This window comes from Camarhynchus parvulus, chromosome 7 (genome assembly GCF_901933205.1).
Source record: "Camarhynchus parvulus chromosome 7, STF_HiC, whole genome shotgun sequence".
Classification (NCBI taxonomy): domain Eukaryota; kingdom Metazoa; phylum Chordata; class Aves; order Passeriformes; family Thraupidae; genus Camarhynchus; species Camarhynchus parvulus.
In genome coordinates this window covers 15243421-15260151 of record NC_044577.1, presented here as the reverse complement: position 1 = coordinate 15260151, position 16731 = coordinate 15243421, and the positions used below count along the sequence as shown (strand labels likewise).

Here is a 16731-nt window from a genome sequence, read left to right as displayed (position 1 = left end):
AAAAAAAAAAAGGAAAAAAGAAAAAGGAATTTATTCTTACAGTCTGGGTCCTTGGCAACAACTTTTTCTGAGATGTCTGATGGCTCACTAGCTCCAACAGCATTGACAGCTCTGACTCTCAGCACATATTCTTTGTCTGGAACAACTCCCTCGTCCACTTTACATTTTAGATCTTTAATTGGACGAGAATTGATTCGCATCCATTTTTCTGTTCCTGCTTCACACATCTCAACATTGTATCCAATAATAGGACTTCCACCATTCTTCTCAGGAGGTTTCCAAGCAATGCAAATGTGCTTTCGGCCTGCATCTGTGACATGTAAATCCTGAGGAGGTGAAGGAGGGCCTGCAGAAATGGAGAAGTATGGTGTGATTTTCCTCCCAGAACAGTACACTGCTTCTAAAATACACATACTGTATTATTCTACTTACTTGTTGGATCTTCAATATGAACGAGGTCAGTTGGTTCACTGGGATGACCACATCCAGCTTCATTTTCTGCACGGACCTGGAACTGTACATCTGTACCTTCAATGACATCTGTCACTCTGAAATTGCAATCTGGACCAGCTGTCTTCCCAGCTTTTACCCAGCGAGTAGCCAGCTTTTCTTTCTTTTCAATAACATATCTGAAGAGATTGGGAAAAATACTATGAGGCATTTGAAATAGGAAGACTTCAGACTTCTTCAAGAAAATACATTTTTTAAAAGAGATTAGACTAGTTTAGACAATGGAAAAGTAAAGAGAATAATGGATAGTAGATTCAATTAACTTTTCTTCACACTTTAGCCACCCAGTCCTAGTAGGTCTCAGCCCCTAATAGGGCTGACATCACTGACAGACCCAGGTCTGACTGTCAATTCTTGAACTTTGTTCTGTGTTTTAGAACTGAACTGAACTGTGTTCTCAGGTTGTAGAGAGCTGCAGAGGCAAAAGAACCTCCAAGCTATACTCGTATCTTTGCTAGTTTGGATCTCAGTGGTCAGTCCATTGAGAATATTTGTATTACTTGGCTGTCAAAATTCTGCTTAGGACAGGCTATGGCAAAGTAATGCAAATTGAGTGACTTCTGTTTCTTCAGGCAGATCTCTCTAGTTGTTTGTTGGTTTAAGACGTGCTTTTTGTGACTGGGAAGGAGTAAAACAGTCTGTTTGAAAAGTGTTATAAACAAGAAAATGATCTGAAAAGACTAATTTTAGCTGAATGTATACAGTCTGAATGACAAACAAAGGCAGAAGGAAAATATGAGCATACTATGTGCTAGATGATTTTAAGTGGCTATTATTCTGCAGGAACTGGAGAGTATGGTCACATTTTTTTTTTTGTAGCTCCTAATTATTATATGGTGTTTTGAGGATGTTGACACACATTCACTGTTCAGGCACATCAGGTATTTTATTTGCATCCTTTCTACATTTTAAAATCCAGCCCTTCATTGCTTCTCTTAAATCCATCCACGTATTTTTAATATAAAATGTTTCAATTTAAAATGTAAATATTTTGAGAGAAACATCTTCACTTGTTAAAAGATATTTAACTACAGGAGCCTATGTAAACTTAAAATGACCTTACCTTTGAATTGGTCTGCCACCATCATTCTTAGGTGGCTCCCACTTCAAATCAACATGGCCTTTTTTCACTTCAACTATTGTAAGGGCATATGGAGGCCCAGGTGTTGCTAAGGTAAAAAAAAAAAGGCACATGTTAGAAGACTATGAATTCATGACATATGAACTAGTGATCACTCAGTAAGCAAATCAAAACTTACTGAAAGTATCTTTAGCAAGCACTGAGTCTTCAATTTCACAGTAGTCACTCTGTCCAATGGCATTTTCAGCAGCCACACGGAACACATAGAGTGAGCCTTCAGTCAGTGGGCTTACTGTGTACTTGGTATCCTTCACTGTCGTATCAACTGTCTGCCAGCCCTTCCGCCTTACATCTCTTTTCTCAACAATGTAGTTGGTAATTGGAGAACCCCCATCTTTTTCTGGTACTGTCCATTTAAGATCTGCTGTATTTTTAGTAATATTAATAACTTCAAGCCATCGGGGTGGTGAAGGAGGATCTGCAAAATAGGAAAAGAAAAAATAAACCAGAATGTTGCAATTCCCACAAAAGATCTTGGAAGACAGGGAATACTCCAAAACTATTAAAACTTTTTATTTCCTGAACTGAAGCAGGGCAGACTTCAGTATTTCATAAGCCTTCCAAGAGTTAATTTAGTACCTACAAAGACAGACAGACATGGGGCTTTTTAGAAGTCAGAGACTGCATTTGCAGTAGCAGTCCGTTCTGAAACAGTACTCACAGAGCCTCTCCTTGCACAGCACAGGGTCACTGGGCTCACTGGGCTCACTCTCGCCAGCCTTGTTCACAGCTCTCACACGGAATGAATATTCTTGTTTCTCCATAAGATCTTTGAGGAAGTGTTCAGTTGTTGGAACTCCTTCAGCCACTCTCACCCATTCGTCTGTTCCAGTCTTTAACAGCTCAATGACGTACGATTCAATTTTTGCCCCTCCATCATGTTCTGGCTTTGTCCAGTTCAGGGTAAGGAATGTCTTGCCAATATCTTTCACAGTCGGCTTTCCAGGAGGCCATGGTGGATCTAGACAAGAGTCCAGTATTAAATATGTCATTGACAACAATTTTTTAATGTTATTGTTGCTAAATTAAACCATTAAAAAATGTGTTGTACCGATTGGATCTTTCACTAAGATTGGCTCTGTTTCCCGGCTTGGTTTTCCAGGTCCTGCAAGATTCTCTGCCAAGACACGGAACTTATACTTCTTCTTATTTGTAAGACCTTTAACTCTGGAAATTAAAATTAAATTTGATTAAACCAAACCTAGGCATTGATTAATTTCTAAAACATCATTCTCTCCACTATTTATACCACAGATAACTTGGAAAATCTGGAAATACCCAAATTACAGCTAATGATGTCAACACATTGTCAACACTAAAATGGCTGAATGAATGTTTTGAGAACCATCTTGGAGTTTTGCATGTTCCATGGTTTTTAGTTAATGAGAGTATCAGGAGAAAAAAACCCTAAGGATTTTGGTAAATTGATACTTAAGATGACCATGTCCCTGCTATGTTAGAATATCTTATGGAATTGTTAAGCACAGGAATTATTGAGCATAACACTTAAAAGAAAATAAATTCTTCTGTAAAGATACACCTCATTAAAACTAATTTAAAAAGCAAGCTACCGGAGGTAGTTGGATCAAAACTTATAGAAACTAGGAAAAAAATAAAAACAAAGTAAAACTTATTTTAAAAGCTACTGTTAAATTTTTATGTCTCTGTGATAAATTTCACCCTAAAGTGACTATAGTCTCACTTGAATGTTGTATCTTTCACTGGCATTTTGTTGCATTTTATCCATTTATCCTGCTCAGGATCATATCTTTCAACCCAGTAGCCAGTTATGGGGCTGCCACCATCTTCATCTGGTTCATTCCATGTTAAAGTGACTGAATCTTTAGTGACCTCTGTGGGCTTGAGACCTGTTGGAGGGCCTGGCGGATCTGTATAAATTAATTAAAAAAAAAACCAAACAAAAACCGAAACCATTAGTCAGGGTTTTTTTTTTCCTTCCTGTTAAAATACTGTAATAATTTATCATTAATTTAATTAACTAACCAAATGAATATTTGGCAATGATGGGGCTACACTGTGCTGGCTCCCCAACACCATACATGTTTTCAGCACTGACTCGAAACACATATTCTTTATGAGGAGTTAAATTGGTAGCTCTGAATTTTGTATCTTTAATAGTTGATGACAACTTGTCCCATATTTCGCTGTCTGTAGCTCTTTTCTCAAGGACGTAGTTGGTAATTTTAGAACCCCCATCATCTCGTGGAGGATTCCAGGTTAGAAGGCAGGACTCGTTTGTTATTTCTGTTACATCAAATGCAGCTGGTGGACCAGGTTTATCTGTAGAGGACAAGATGTGAATGTTAATTTTCTGCTTGCATACCTTGCTACATTACTAATGATTTATATAAATAACATAAAGTACATGCATACCGAGAACATTAACTTCAACAACAGCGGTAGCACGTCCACTGGAATTTACAGCTTCTATGATATAGGTTCCACTGTCACTCCTCTTGCTGTCTGTAATAGTGACTGTAGAATGATTAGGTTGGCTTTCAATGGTGATTCTGTTGTCAGGTCTCAATATTTTGTCAGCCTTGGTCCAAGTAACCTGGGGCTCAGGCTTTCCAGTTACTTTAGCTGGCAGCTCAATTTTAGTTCCAGCTTTCACAGTAAGTCCAGCAAGAAGCTTCACATCTAAGAAAATTTCTGGAGCCTCTGATTTGGGAGAGAATGAAAATGTTGTTAGAGAAACAGTATTTCAGAGACTGGTAAAAATAAAGCAGCTATGGCAATTTAGCAGGTGAAGTAGTTACCTTTTGCATCAATGGCCTGAATATCATCAGTTGGCTTACTTGGCCTACTTGCCCCCATTCTGTTCAAAGCCTTAACCCGATAAGCATACCACTCTCCTTCCTGGAGCTTTGTTACTTCCATTCTGTCAAAAAAAAAAAAAAAATTAAAATATTTAGAGTGGTGACGATGGCACAATTAATTAAGAGGATTTATCTACTGGTCAATTTACTTACTTTGTTTCAATAACAGGCTCCCCACATATCTCCCACTTGTCTGTGCCACGTTGGGATTTTTCCACCAGATAACCCTTAATGCGTGCACCACCATCATATTTGGGAGGCTCCCATGTTAGGAAGATTCCTTTTGATGTTGGATTTCTCCACTTAACATTTTCTGGTGGGTCAGGCACCGCTATTAAAAATTAAAAACATATGGGGTCTTAGAAACCAGTCTAAGGAAGATACATTATTCTTATATCTTACTTTGAAGAAAATCAACAAAATTTCAAATATGCTTACTTGCTGGTATTGACATATTTACAGGTTCATCAATATATGCAGGTTCTCCAGGGCCACATTTATTGCATGCAAAAACTCTAAATAAATATTCTTTCCCTTGGACAAGGTCAGGTACAGTGAATTCTTGGTCAACAATATGATCCGTAACCTAAAGAGAAGAAAGGTTCCAATGTGTTTTTAAAATTCATTTCCAAAGAGTGATTACAAAAATAAGACATAAAACTCAGTAGCACATGTGAAAATAATATAGAAATTCAAATGAGAAAGAATTAACTTACTTTGCTCCACGTTTTCCGGCTTACTTCACGTTTTTCAATTATATAGCCAGTGACTGGACTTCCACCATCATCTTCTGGAGGTTCCCATGCGAGCTGCACTGTACTCTTGAGTACTTCTAAAACGTTGAGCTCTCTCGGTGCACTTGGACAAGCTAGAAGTCACAGACATTGTATTATTTTGTAATTGGTGTTTGATAGATGATCTCTATGTAATGTATCTACCAGAAGACTTAGTCTTGGTAATTCCTTCCTCTTTAAACTGAAAAGTTACATATTGAAAACTAGAAAAGAGTTTTTTTGAGGAGGGATTTCTAGTTTTTAGTTATATTTTAATATTCTTGGTTGGATGGTGTAAGATTATACATTATTAACCTAATTAGATTTTAACAAGACAAATGTGGAATGTTACTGCTAAAACATATACATGTCCACTTACCAATGACATTAACATTAATTTCTCCTGTAACAGATGACACAGGGTTTTCTAATGTCAAGAAATAAATTCCCTTGTCTGGGCGCTCACTCGGAGTAATTACGAGTTCTGCAAAGGAGGCAGTGGTCTTCATTTTTACACGATCACCCTCTTCTAAGACTTGGTCACCAAAATACCAGGTGGCAGTTGGCACAGGGTACCCAGTGATGGGAACACGGATCTTGATTGGCTCTGGTACAATAACTTCCAGCCCATCCTTAAATGCACTTAGGTCCATTGTAGGTTCAACTGAAAGGAATGGAAAGAGGATTCAATAAATTATCTTGAGATTTTTTTTTTTAGGGATCTTCTCTGCACTTTCCACAAAGGTATGTCAGGAGACAAAAGGTCATGCCTTGCTCCTCAGGCAACCTAACAGGCCTCTATCTCATAGTACAGATAATTATCTGCAAAATTTATAATGGAGGAGAAGTAGCTCATGAACTCAAATGCCCAAGGTGTACTGGTTATCTGGTGAAAAATACACGTATTACCCACAAGATGCACTGTTTAAACAATCAGATAAGGCACATTAATTGTGTGCCTTATCTAATTGTTTAAACAAAATGGCATGTGGCTTACCAAAAGCATCATCTGCAGTTAATGGCCCAATAGCCTCTGCTGGGTCAGACACACCAGCTGCATTTTCTGCTGAGACTCTGTAGTAATAACTGGATCCTTGTTTCAATCCAGTGACCTAAAAACACACAAACAATTATTTACTACCTCATATTAAAAATTATCTGCACATTTTACCTGCTGATGAAGAGAACATTGTACCTTAAAAGTAAGAGCAGGTACTAGTTTTGGGTTACAACGAATCCACTTGTCTGTTCCTTCCTCTTGCCTTTCAATAATATAGCCTAAGATTGGACTTCCTCCATCTTCGAGAGGGGGTTCCCACGTGAGCTGAACTGATGACTTAGTTTGATCTGAATGCTCAAGGTTAATGGGAGGACTTGGTCTCTCTGAAAAAAAAAAAAAGAGACAAATAAATTTATGCAACTGATAAAGCAGCATGGTTCTGCAAATTAAGTGTTTCTATCTAACAGTATGGTTTTTAAAGCCTTTGCATAGCTTTTTCTAAACTGATTTTTTTTAAATTGAGGTTGCATCCTTACTTCAGAGAAAAAAAATATTTGCAGTTCTTACTAAACCAAGTGGTAGCAAGGTATTCCTGCTATGTTTGAAGGACAAAAGTAGGGAATAGGGAAAATATAACTGTACACAGTATTTGCAGCACACATGTTTGTCAGTTGAACTTTCCTGCACACATGGTATCCAAAATACTCCTGTCTCATAATGCAATCATAATTATACATACTTTGCATACTCACCAATTGGATCCATGATTTTTACTGCACGTGTAGCAGGACTTGGTTTGCCAACTCCAACCATGTTTTGAGCTCTTACTCTGAAGAAATACTCTTCATTTTCCACAACATCAGTCAGGACAGCTGACAGTTCATCAGCTCCTGTGGTCATAGCTGGCTCCCATCTGATGGTAGCTCTGTTACGCAGCTCAATAACATAGCCAGTAATCGGGGATCCTCCATCATCCTCAGGTGGTTCCCAGCTAAGTGTGGCTCCAAACCTGTTCACATCACTAACTTCTACATTTTGAGGTGGACCAGGAACATCTGCATTTTATTTTAGAAGGAAAAAGGAAAACCAAGACATGTAGGTTTTTCCTATTGTTAGAATTTGTACTGTTTTTTCTACACAAACATCAAACACTGAGTTTTTTGTAACTTCTGCTCACCAAATTTGCTCTTAGCTTCCACAGGTGTGTCTGTTTCCACTGGCTCACCAGTGCCCACTCTGTTGCGTGCACTGACACGGAAGAGGTACTCAACTCCTCCTTTCTGAAGTCCAGTAACAGTGTATTCACAATTTTCAGCACGATCTGTGGCCACAATCCAGGTCTTACGCTTGATATCACGTCTTTCAACGACATAGCCTATGATTTTACTTCCACCATCACTTTCTGGTTCTTGCCATGCGAGACCAACTTCACCATCGTAAGTTTCAGTGACTTCCAAGTTTCTCACTGGACCTGGAACATCTATTAAAGATATGACAATACTTCAGGGCATTGTATCAATTTTCTCCCCTCTGGCTAGAGAAGAGGAGTTTGAGGGGAGACCTCAATATGATCTACAGCTTTCCCATGAGGGGAAGCAGAGGGTTTCTCCCTCAATAAAGGCTTTTTTACTCTGTGAAATATGGTAAGCAAAGTTTAATAATACAAGTACTTACCAATGACCTCTACATTGATGAATGCTTCTGCCTGGCCATGTTTGTTTCGAAGCACAATCCTGTACCTTCCCTTATCTGATTTCTTTGCTTCATAAATTTTGAAGGTAGTGCAGTCAGTTGTTGTATCAACAGTTGTTGTGGGCAGACTTTCTCCTGCTTTAAACCATTCAGCTTCTGCTCTTGGGTAGGCATCATATGGGACAGTCATAGTTAAAGGTTTCCCAACATCAACCACAAGGTTTTGATCACCAGTCTTGATTTTAGGTGCAGCTAAGAAAGATGAATGTGAAAAGTTCAGTACTTGCATATATATGTGTACAAAAATTGATATACTTGTGCAGTCAGCAAAGAAGCTAACACAGAAAAGTAAAAGGAGCGTAAACTCTAAGGAAATCCCTCATGTACTCATAGAATAACTCCAGAGAAAGAAATACAGGCTGGTTGGAATCTACTGTGTCCTCCTATAAAATCAGGAAAGAAGGAGTTGCTTGTTGAGAACTATTTTAACTATTCTGTAAAATAGACAAATCAGGAATTATATGTCTAATATGACTTAAATGAGTAGGCCAAATAATTTTCATTGTTTTTAGTGACTTAATTAAAAGCTTACACTTCCTTTAATCTTAAATCTTGCTTTTGGCAAATACACATTGAAAAGCGATGGGTTTTCCTCAACAGCTGGATCAGCGTGGTATAACAAAAAAGGTTTATTGCTTAAATTCATATTCACATAGTTTAACAGACTTGTTAAACAATCCTCAAATAGTTTAACACTTTTCTCAGGTTGACTGTGTATTCGTTTTAGTTCAACCCCTTGAAAGAGCAAGAATCAGTTTAGTTAGAAACTAAGTTCACGAATCTAAGATTCTATAAAAGGAGCACAAAACAAGCAACTTACCAGCTAGTTCAAGCTTAGCTCTAGCTTCCTTGTCTTTGGCGATAAATCTGTATTCCCCTTGGTCACGGGGCTTTATGTCACACACCTGCAGCCTGTGGACCTTTCCTTCACTCATCATCTGATGTTTGTCACCTTGGATGATAATCATGTTGTTCCTCAACCACTTGACCTCTACACCATCTTTGTTCAATTCAGCCATGAAGATGACATCTGCACCCGGAGCTTCATAAATATCTTGTGGTGGTCGAATAATCTCAACAGGGATTTCTGAAATAAATGTTGATTTATTCAGTATTATTTTTGATTGTTTCTACTATTATCAAATAATGTTGAAATAAATCCCATCCAATTTTACACATACCTTCAACAAAAAGCCTTGCCCTAGATCTCCTGTCATCCACTCCACAGGAATATTCACACTCATCATCTAGTCTACAGTCTTTTATGATTAACCTGTGCAGATTTCCATCTTTTTCAAACTGGTATCTTTATGGAGGAGAAAAATAGGCAGTATTTTAGTTTCCAGACAAAGCAATAAAGTAAAACAAGCATGTTTAGCACATGAAGAAGCATAATAAAATGTACATACTTTTTGCCCTCTTTGATTTCTCTTCCATTTCTGTACCATTTTACACTGACTTTCTCTTTGGAAAGCTGGCATGTAAAGACAGCATCATCAAATTCAGTGACAGTCTGGTCCTGAAGATGTTCAGTGAAATCTGCTGGTGCTTCTGTGATGAGAAGCTCTGCAACTGATTTGTCTTGTCCAGCAGTAACAGTATATTCGCCTTCATCTACAAACCCACAGTCTTTAATGATCAATGAGTGCTTGAATTTGTCAATTTTGTACAAAACACGCCTGTCAAATGTGATCTCTTCTCCATTCTTTGTCCATTTGAGAGTTGCATTAAGGCGATTGACTTTGCACCAGAATGTGACAGTTTTCTTTTCCATGGTCTCAATGTCTTCAAGGGGCTCAACAATTCTGAGATCCTCCTCTGTTATGACAATAAAGCAAACATTTTTACAACCTCATATAAAATGGAATGTAAATGATGAAACAATTTTAATGTAGTGCAAGTTATTTACCTAATACTTTTAAGGCAGCAGAGCTTTTAACGTGTTCACCTCTCTGGTTTGTCAGTGAGATGGTATAGGTAGCTTGATCTTTCAACTCTGCGTCTCTGATTCTGAGAGTGTAGACAACACCCTTCTGAACAACAATGTACTTTGCACTATCAAATATTGCCTCATCATTTTTGTACCACTTCTCTTTGGCACCTTCTTTATTGACTTCACAGTTGAAGATAATTTCTTGACACTCAGTAACTTCTTGGTCCTTAAGAGGAGTTATAATCTTGAGTTTTTCTGAAATTGAGAAAACAGAAGAAATAGGACATCATGTAGTATAAAGAATGCAACAAAACAACCTACACATTGATGAAATAAAACTTACCAATCACTGCTAAGTGTGCTGTAGCTTTAGCTTCACCAACCATGACAGTATACATTCCTGTATCTCCTAGAACAGATTCTTTAACCACAAGTGTTCTCTTTTTGCCATCTGAAATGATGTCGTACTTATCACCAGGCTCCAGGACTGTGTCACCCCTTAGCCACTGTACTGTAATGGCTTCTTTGGATACTGAACAGACAAATTCAGCTTTTTCTCCTTCAAGAACCTCAAGGTTTTGTGGTCTGGTAAGAAATTCTGCTGCAAGTTCTGAAAGAAAACATTTTTGTAGAGATATATATATATTATTTTTTACTTGTGAATGCAATAAACCAAGTTGTGTATTATTACTGATTTTCAAATGTTTTAATTTTTTTTCCAGGATATAAGCCCACCAAAGAAGTACTCTTACCATGTACAGTAAGTTTTCCTGTTGTACTAGAGCTTGGGAGCTTGCAAGTATATTTGGCAGCATCTTCAGGATGAGCATTATGTATAACAAGAATTCTCTTTCTACCATCAGAAATGTGTTCAAATCTGCCACCATCAGGCACCTCTTCATCTCCTTTAAGCCAAATAACTTCAGCATTAGGCTTTGAAACTTCACAGATCAATTTTACAGTGTCATTTTCATTTACTTCAAGATCAGGAAGATTTTTTGTGAAAACAGCCTCTTCCTCTGCAAAAGGAATTTTGAAAGATGATTAAAGCCTGCCATAACCCCCCCTCACTCTCACATCTTTATTTTTCACATATTATATTTCACTGTGTTTACCTATCACTGTAAGCAGGCCGGAAGTTCGAGCTGTTTTTGCTTCACAGGAATATTCAGCTTCATCATCAAAGACACATTTACTGATGACAAGAATGTGTTCTGCACCTTTAGAAATTATGTCATACTTTTTGCCTTTTCTAATTTCCATGCCATCTTTAAACCACTTCACCTGTTCCAGAACAAATTAACATGGTTTAAACACACCCATCACAAATTTCAGTGTGTTCTTTTATAGCAATATATCAAAGTGTTCCCCTCTAGCTGAAGGAGTTACTGAGATTAAAAAGTGTCACTACAGACCTTGACATTTGGACGAGAAATTTCACATTCAAAACGAGCAGATTCTTTTTCTTTAACCTCAAGGTCAGTCAGGGGTTTAAGGAAGTCGACACGAATAGCTGTAAGAGAATAGAAAATTTTTAAATTTCTAGTAGAGGGAAGTTACGCTAGAGAAGTAAAAAATTGCCAACATTGATATTACTCCCAGTCATAGACACTTGTACATTGCCTTTTCAGCACCCAGACATTTTGTAGAAAACTGTGAATTACTCACGCTCCACATTGAGAAAACACGATGTCTTAAAATCCTTAGCATCACAGGCATATGTTTTTGCATCATCCAGTGTGCAACCGCGGATGATGAGTTTTCTGACCCTCCCTTCAGAAATGATATCATACTTCTTCGATTTGTGAATTTCTTCTCCATTTTTGAACCATTTAACTTTTGCATTTTCCCTGGAGACTTCACATTCCAGTACTGCAGTGGCTTCCTCTTCAACAGTCTGGTCCTCAAGTGGTTTAGTAAATTCAACTGGGGGTTCTAAATGAAACAGATACATTTTTGATAGCAAATATCTAAACTACAGGCAGTCTTCTGCTTGCATAGAACTATCCTATGCTGTTTACTAATTTTCCTTGACAAAAAGGCTCTTGGATGTCCCTATTGAAGGTTTCTTAAAACAGTTTTTATTTTTAATACACAGACATTTTTTGTTAATTCAGGGTAATTTCCTCATTTTTAGCCTACTGTAAGATTAGACTGGATGATATCCTTGTCCTTGGGGTTTTTAATTAAAAATCATCACAAGGCCTTGCAACTCAATTTCTTTAGCTGAACCATACCCATGTAATCTCAGAGACTCTAAACTCACACTGTGAGCTTAGAGAATGCTTAGGGTTTTTTTTTTCAGTTTTTCCTTGAATTACTGGATCAGTGCGTGCAGTTCTTTTCCTTCTGAAAGATAACACAGCCTGCAAGCAGTACAAGTGGGTGTACAGATAATGTTATCTTATCCCTTGACTGATGGAGCAGTTATACTCTGACAGGTTTCTGGATATTCAAAAGAACAGAAAAAGCCACTGGAAGCCACAAAGGCTGGTATTTGTGGGTCCTCTTGAGGCCAATTGAATGTTTAAGACTGCAGCAAAGCCCTGGAAGTCCTAATGAACTGGTTTATCTCCCAGATTTGACCCATTTCCAATGTTCTCCCTTGTTCAGCTCTTCTGTGAAGAGATTTTATGTAGGTTGATTTTTCAATCAGGCAAGTTATCTACCAGTTGAATACTGTATATACAATCCCACTCTTTGATAAAATAACGTGTATTTATCAAAGTTTCCTATTCCAGGATGAATCATAAATGGAACATTAATGTTGATTATGGTTTAACTAAAATGACTGACTTACCTTTCACAAAAAGATTTGCTTGAGTTCTGAAATCTTGTGCTGTCAGTGATACCTCTCCTGCATCTGTTAACTTGACGTCTCTGAGAATAAGTGTGTGAACTCTCCCTTCAGCACGGGTCACAACCTTACAAAATACATAAAAACCCCACTGTGAACATCTGCAACAAGTATTTAAGAAATATTTCATGAAACAGAATGCTATTTATGATTTGTGGAGTTTGGTTGTACACTTTCTTGTGAAGTTTTTACAACTTCCTTTTGTACATAGCATTACTGCTGGCTACATGTAAAGGAAAAACATTTTCAACTACGAAGAGGTTTGGCAGCCCCCACATACACTTCTCTGGAAATGCCAATTTATCTATTTATTATTAAAATTTGGTAAACCTTTCTGCCTAAAATACTAGTTTCTGTGATTAACTATTGCAGAAACTACTTTGCAATCACAGTAAACAAAAAAATCACTTCAATGAATAAAGGCTATAAATGTTCAGCTGAATGGCAGCCACAGAGGTAATAAAATCGTTTGAATTAGCAAATACCTAAAATGAAACTTGTAAAATTCGATTGATTCTTAAAGACAGTTGTAAATGTATTTCAAGAGGCTATTTTGAATGGGTAGAAAGTGATACATTGAGTAAATATGTGGTTTACTCTCAATTTCATCCTGATAAAGTTTCAACTGTTCAAATGACACTTTTGACTGTATATGTAAGCTACATGAAATCTGATTTTTTTTTCATGTAATTAAAATGATAGCTCAGGCAGAAAAGACCAAAATAATGTTCCATTATACAGAATTATACCAAACATATAATATTTTTCTTGCCAGGCAATCATAACTACCAATCCACTGCACTGATCAATAGCTTTTCACATTTTTATTCTGAAACTCAAAGTAATTATCTTTGTTTATGTGTCCTTAAATAGGATCCCTTGTTACAATGATCTGTTTTGATATTGCTACATTCTTTTTTAAAAAATTAAATATTTATTTATGCAAATTTCTTAAAGCTCAGAAAGATCTAGCAAAACCTGAAAAAAATACGTTAAAAATTGTATCTAAAAGAAATAGCAATCTGTACCAAAGTATTATTAGCAGCTTTATTACAGGTTCAGAAACTTCGTTAGGTCATGCAATGCCTTGAAAGTTTACTTTGTCTTAAGTTTCCAACTTTTATTTGAATTTGCATTACTTTTTTAGGCCTAGTATGCGAAAAAGAAGTCTTACAACCAGTAATATCTGTTTCCATTTCTTAATCTAGTAATTTATGTTTCTTTATTTGTTTCCCCTATCATTAACTTTAAACATTAAATTGACTGCATTCCAGGCTGCTCACATCTCAGAGTTAAGAGCCAGCACTTGATGAAGGGTTAAAAATAGCTAGTGAGAAGTGCTTGACAAGCAAATCTGCCCAGAGAGTTATCTGGAGAGCCAGAACAAATGCCTGAAATGGAATTTGAATCCTCTTAATCCCCTTATATGTTGAATTGGACTGCAACTCAGCATTCAGGAGAAAAAAAGGCTTTTCCTGATAGCACCTTTCAAAATTCTCTCACTGTAACCACAGGTAACCTGAGCAAAAATTATTCAGTATCCTTGTGGCTGAGTCTCCAACAGAATCAGGTACAAAATCACTGTTGGAATGATTGGTATTTTGGAACCTTTGTTTCCCTTTGTATGATAAATAATTGCAGCATTCCAGAATACTGGAACTTCTGGGAAAAACTGTTGTATCTGATTTAGGGACAATTTAGCATTTGACACAGCAGTACTAAAATAGTGCTGTGCCTTAGTACTTCAGCTGGGAGAGAATAAATAAGAAACAAAGCAGGGGAAGAGACTTGAAAGACAAGAAGGAGGAGTAAACATGAGAAAAAGTAAAGTTTAGTTTTTTTACCTGATCACTGGGCTCCAGTTTCTTTCCTTTCAGGAACCATTCTACTGGGATTCCCTCATAAGAGAGTTCGCAGTCGAAGGTTGCTGATTCCCCAGCTGTCACTGTTACATCCTTCAGGGGTCTCAGCAAGCCAATTACTCGAGCTTGGTAAGGAGAAGACATAATTTTTAGATTAGTCACTTCTACCCAAGAGAGAGCTGCTGCCCTTATGTACTAATCTCCATGGTGGCTTCCCTCAAGAGAGCCAGACATCGCAATGCTGCTCTTTAAATTCCCGAAATAGAAGAGGCCACCCTGGGTTCTTAGGGGAGGGTTGGTCACCTACAATTTCCTATTTGCAGAGTGTGTTTCTTTAAATTGAACAAGGTCAGCAGGAAAGTTGCTCTGCATCTGTCTCCTTGCCAAGCCTTGCATGCCTGTTGCTAGATAAGGCATGTGTTTCCAAAATAGCGAGGGCCAGGATTGGAGTGGGAAACAAGTGGTCTTCAACCATGTAGTCTGTCCCTGTCCATCAAGCTCTTAACCCTATCCCCAGATGTCACTGTTATCCTATCCTTTCCAGCTAACGTGACACTTAGATGCAGCACAGCCTTTGCTTGCAATATTTGATTTCATAACAGCATGTATTATGCCAGACTATTAAGCAACCTTCAAGGCCATCTCCTTAATTTTATTTCTCCTATGTGAATAAATGATATATAAGGTTAAAAACACATAGGACATTCCTTAACAAAAAAAAATTAAGACAACCTGAGTAACTAATCCCTCAGCTGCTGTTTTGGAAAGGATTGCTGTGGGTTCAATACAGTATAAAAATTTGCCAGCCATTCCAAAGATGCAGTGGGTACCATGTTTTCACTTAATTAATAAATTAATTACAGTTTAAAAGACACTCACGTTTCACTCGAAGGTGGGCACCAGACTTGGCATTTGCTGCTTGAAAATCTACTCCACCAGCTTGATCTAAGCGTACATTGTACAGTGTAAGGAAGTGCTTTTTCCCTTCCTCCTTGATTTCACATTCCTGCAAAAACAGAATTGAAATAGTTTTTTCAGTATCTCTTTTGTACTACTCACCAAAAGAGCCCCTCCTTCTCATACCATGAATCTGTTTTCTTCTACTCCATTCACAACTCTTGGGCCCATGTGAAATATACCCCATAAACATTCATTCATAGGTCTTTCCTTTCAAACTCTCTTAATACAGTTGGAAATTTAGGGGAAGAGGCAACACATTTCTGTGCTGACTTAGTAGCAAATATATAAATATATATGTAGATCAGTCAGAGGCCTAGTTCCCCCATGGGAACTAGAAATTGCTCAGCTTGTGCTGTGATCTTCCCTTGAGAAGTCTGTTCCTTCTTTTATTGAGACAGTGATTTTCATGACACTTCCAATCTTTCTGTATTCACATTTATGCCATTACATAGAAGCCAGATTATTGCCAACTGTGATTGTATTTTTCTTTATTTTCCAGATCTTTCCAACAAGGAGTTGATAATATTTGATTAAGCTCTATACCATTATACTCCAATTTTAGCTGTCACAGAAATGCAAAAGAGTTTGGAAATGTTATCTACATCTATTTAAACCAAATATAACTCAAAACCCACAGGAAAAAACATGAAAATTGTGTTTAAGTGAATTCCTCAAGGTCTTTGCACTTTGGATACATGATTGTTAGGTATTGTTAGCAACACAGAATGTACCATTTTATGTAAAAATCATTTATTATTTAGCTATTTTGGATTACATTTGTACTATATTTAAAACATTATTAATTAAAAAACCCACTATTTGTAAAATAGTGACTCTTCCTGAAAGCAGGAAATCAAATTTAGTTTCTGCAGTCACCTTCCCTCATACTCCACTTCCCTGCAAAGTGTTGAGACACACATAAAAAACATAATGAAATATTTGCTTACAGCTGATTCAGTCAGAGGTTCTCCTTTTAGCTTCCAATTGCCATGGACACCTTCCTCAGAGATTTCAATATCAAAACGGGCAGTCTCTGTCTCAATCACCTCCACACTGTATAGTGGTCGCACAATCTCAATATCCCGGTCTGGAGAAGAAAAACA

The 16731-nt window shown here is 37.3% G+C and overlaps 1 protein-coding gene across 24 annotated transcripts in view; it reads right to left on the bottom strand.

Moving 5' to 3' along the window:
* TTN (titin) overlaps positions 1 to 16731 on the bottom strand; it is a 238116-nt gene that overhangs the window by 76731 nt on the left and 144654 nt on the right. For all 24 annotated transcript variants that reach the window (XM_030952694.1, XM_030952707.1, XM_030952698.1 and 21 more), the window contains 32 exons: positions 16576 to 16715; positions 15548 to 15674; positions 14651 to 14793; positions 12750 to 12873; positions 11618 to 11884; positions 11365 to 11462; positions 11065 to 11233; positions 10702 to 10968; positions 10293 to 10559; positions 9926 to 10204; positions 9426 to 9834; positions 9198 to 9322; positions 8837 to 9103; positions 7939 to 8208; positions 7442 to 7744; positions 7017 to 7319; positions 6460 to 6647; positions 6262 to 6376; positions 5644 to 5928; positions 5208 to 5359; positions 4930 to 5077; positions 4645 to 4822; positions 4432 to 4553; positions 4046 to 4333; positions 3656 to 3952; positions 3354 to 3540; positions 2703 to 2818; positions 2313 to 2612; positions 1770 to 2069; positions 1574 to 1679; positions 433 to 629; positions 41 to 346 (listed from right to left, as the gene is read on the bottom strand). In XM_030952694.1, the coding sequence (XP_030808554.1) occupies positions 41 to 346; positions 433 to 629; positions 1574 to 1679; positions 1770 to 2069; positions 2313 to 2612; positions 2703 to 2818; positions 3354 to 3540; positions 3656 to 3952; positions 4046 to 4333; positions 4432 to 4553; positions 4645 to 4822; positions 4930 to 5077; positions 5208 to 5359; positions 5644 to 5928; positions 6262 to 6376; positions 6460 to 6647; positions 7017 to 7319; positions 7442 to 7744; positions 7939 to 8208; positions 8837 to 9103; positions 9198 to 9322; positions 9426 to 9834; positions 9926 to 10204; positions 10293 to 10559; positions 10702 to 10968; positions 11065 to 11233; positions 11365 to 11462; positions 11618 to 11884; positions 12750 to 12873; positions 14651 to 14793; positions 15548 to 15674; positions 16576 to 16715 (6843 nt within the window). The remainder of the gene's footprint in view (positions 1 to 40; positions 347 to 432; positions 630 to 1573; positions 1680 to 1769; positions 2070 to 2312; positions 2613 to 2702; positions 2819 to 3353; positions 3541 to 3655; positions 3953 to 4045; positions 4334 to 4431; positions 4554 to 4644; positions 4823 to 4929; positions 5078 to 5207; positions 5360 to 5643; positions 5929 to 6261; positions 6377 to 6459; positions 6648 to 7016; positions 7320 to 7441; positions 7745 to 7938; positions 8209 to 8836; positions 9104 to 9197; positions 9323 to 9425; positions 9835 to 9925; positions 10205 to 10292; positions 10560 to 10701; positions 10969 to 11064; positions 11234 to 11364; positions 11463 to 11617; positions 11885 to 12749; positions 12874 to 14650; positions 14794 to 15547; positions 15675 to 16575; positions 16716 to 16731) is intronic.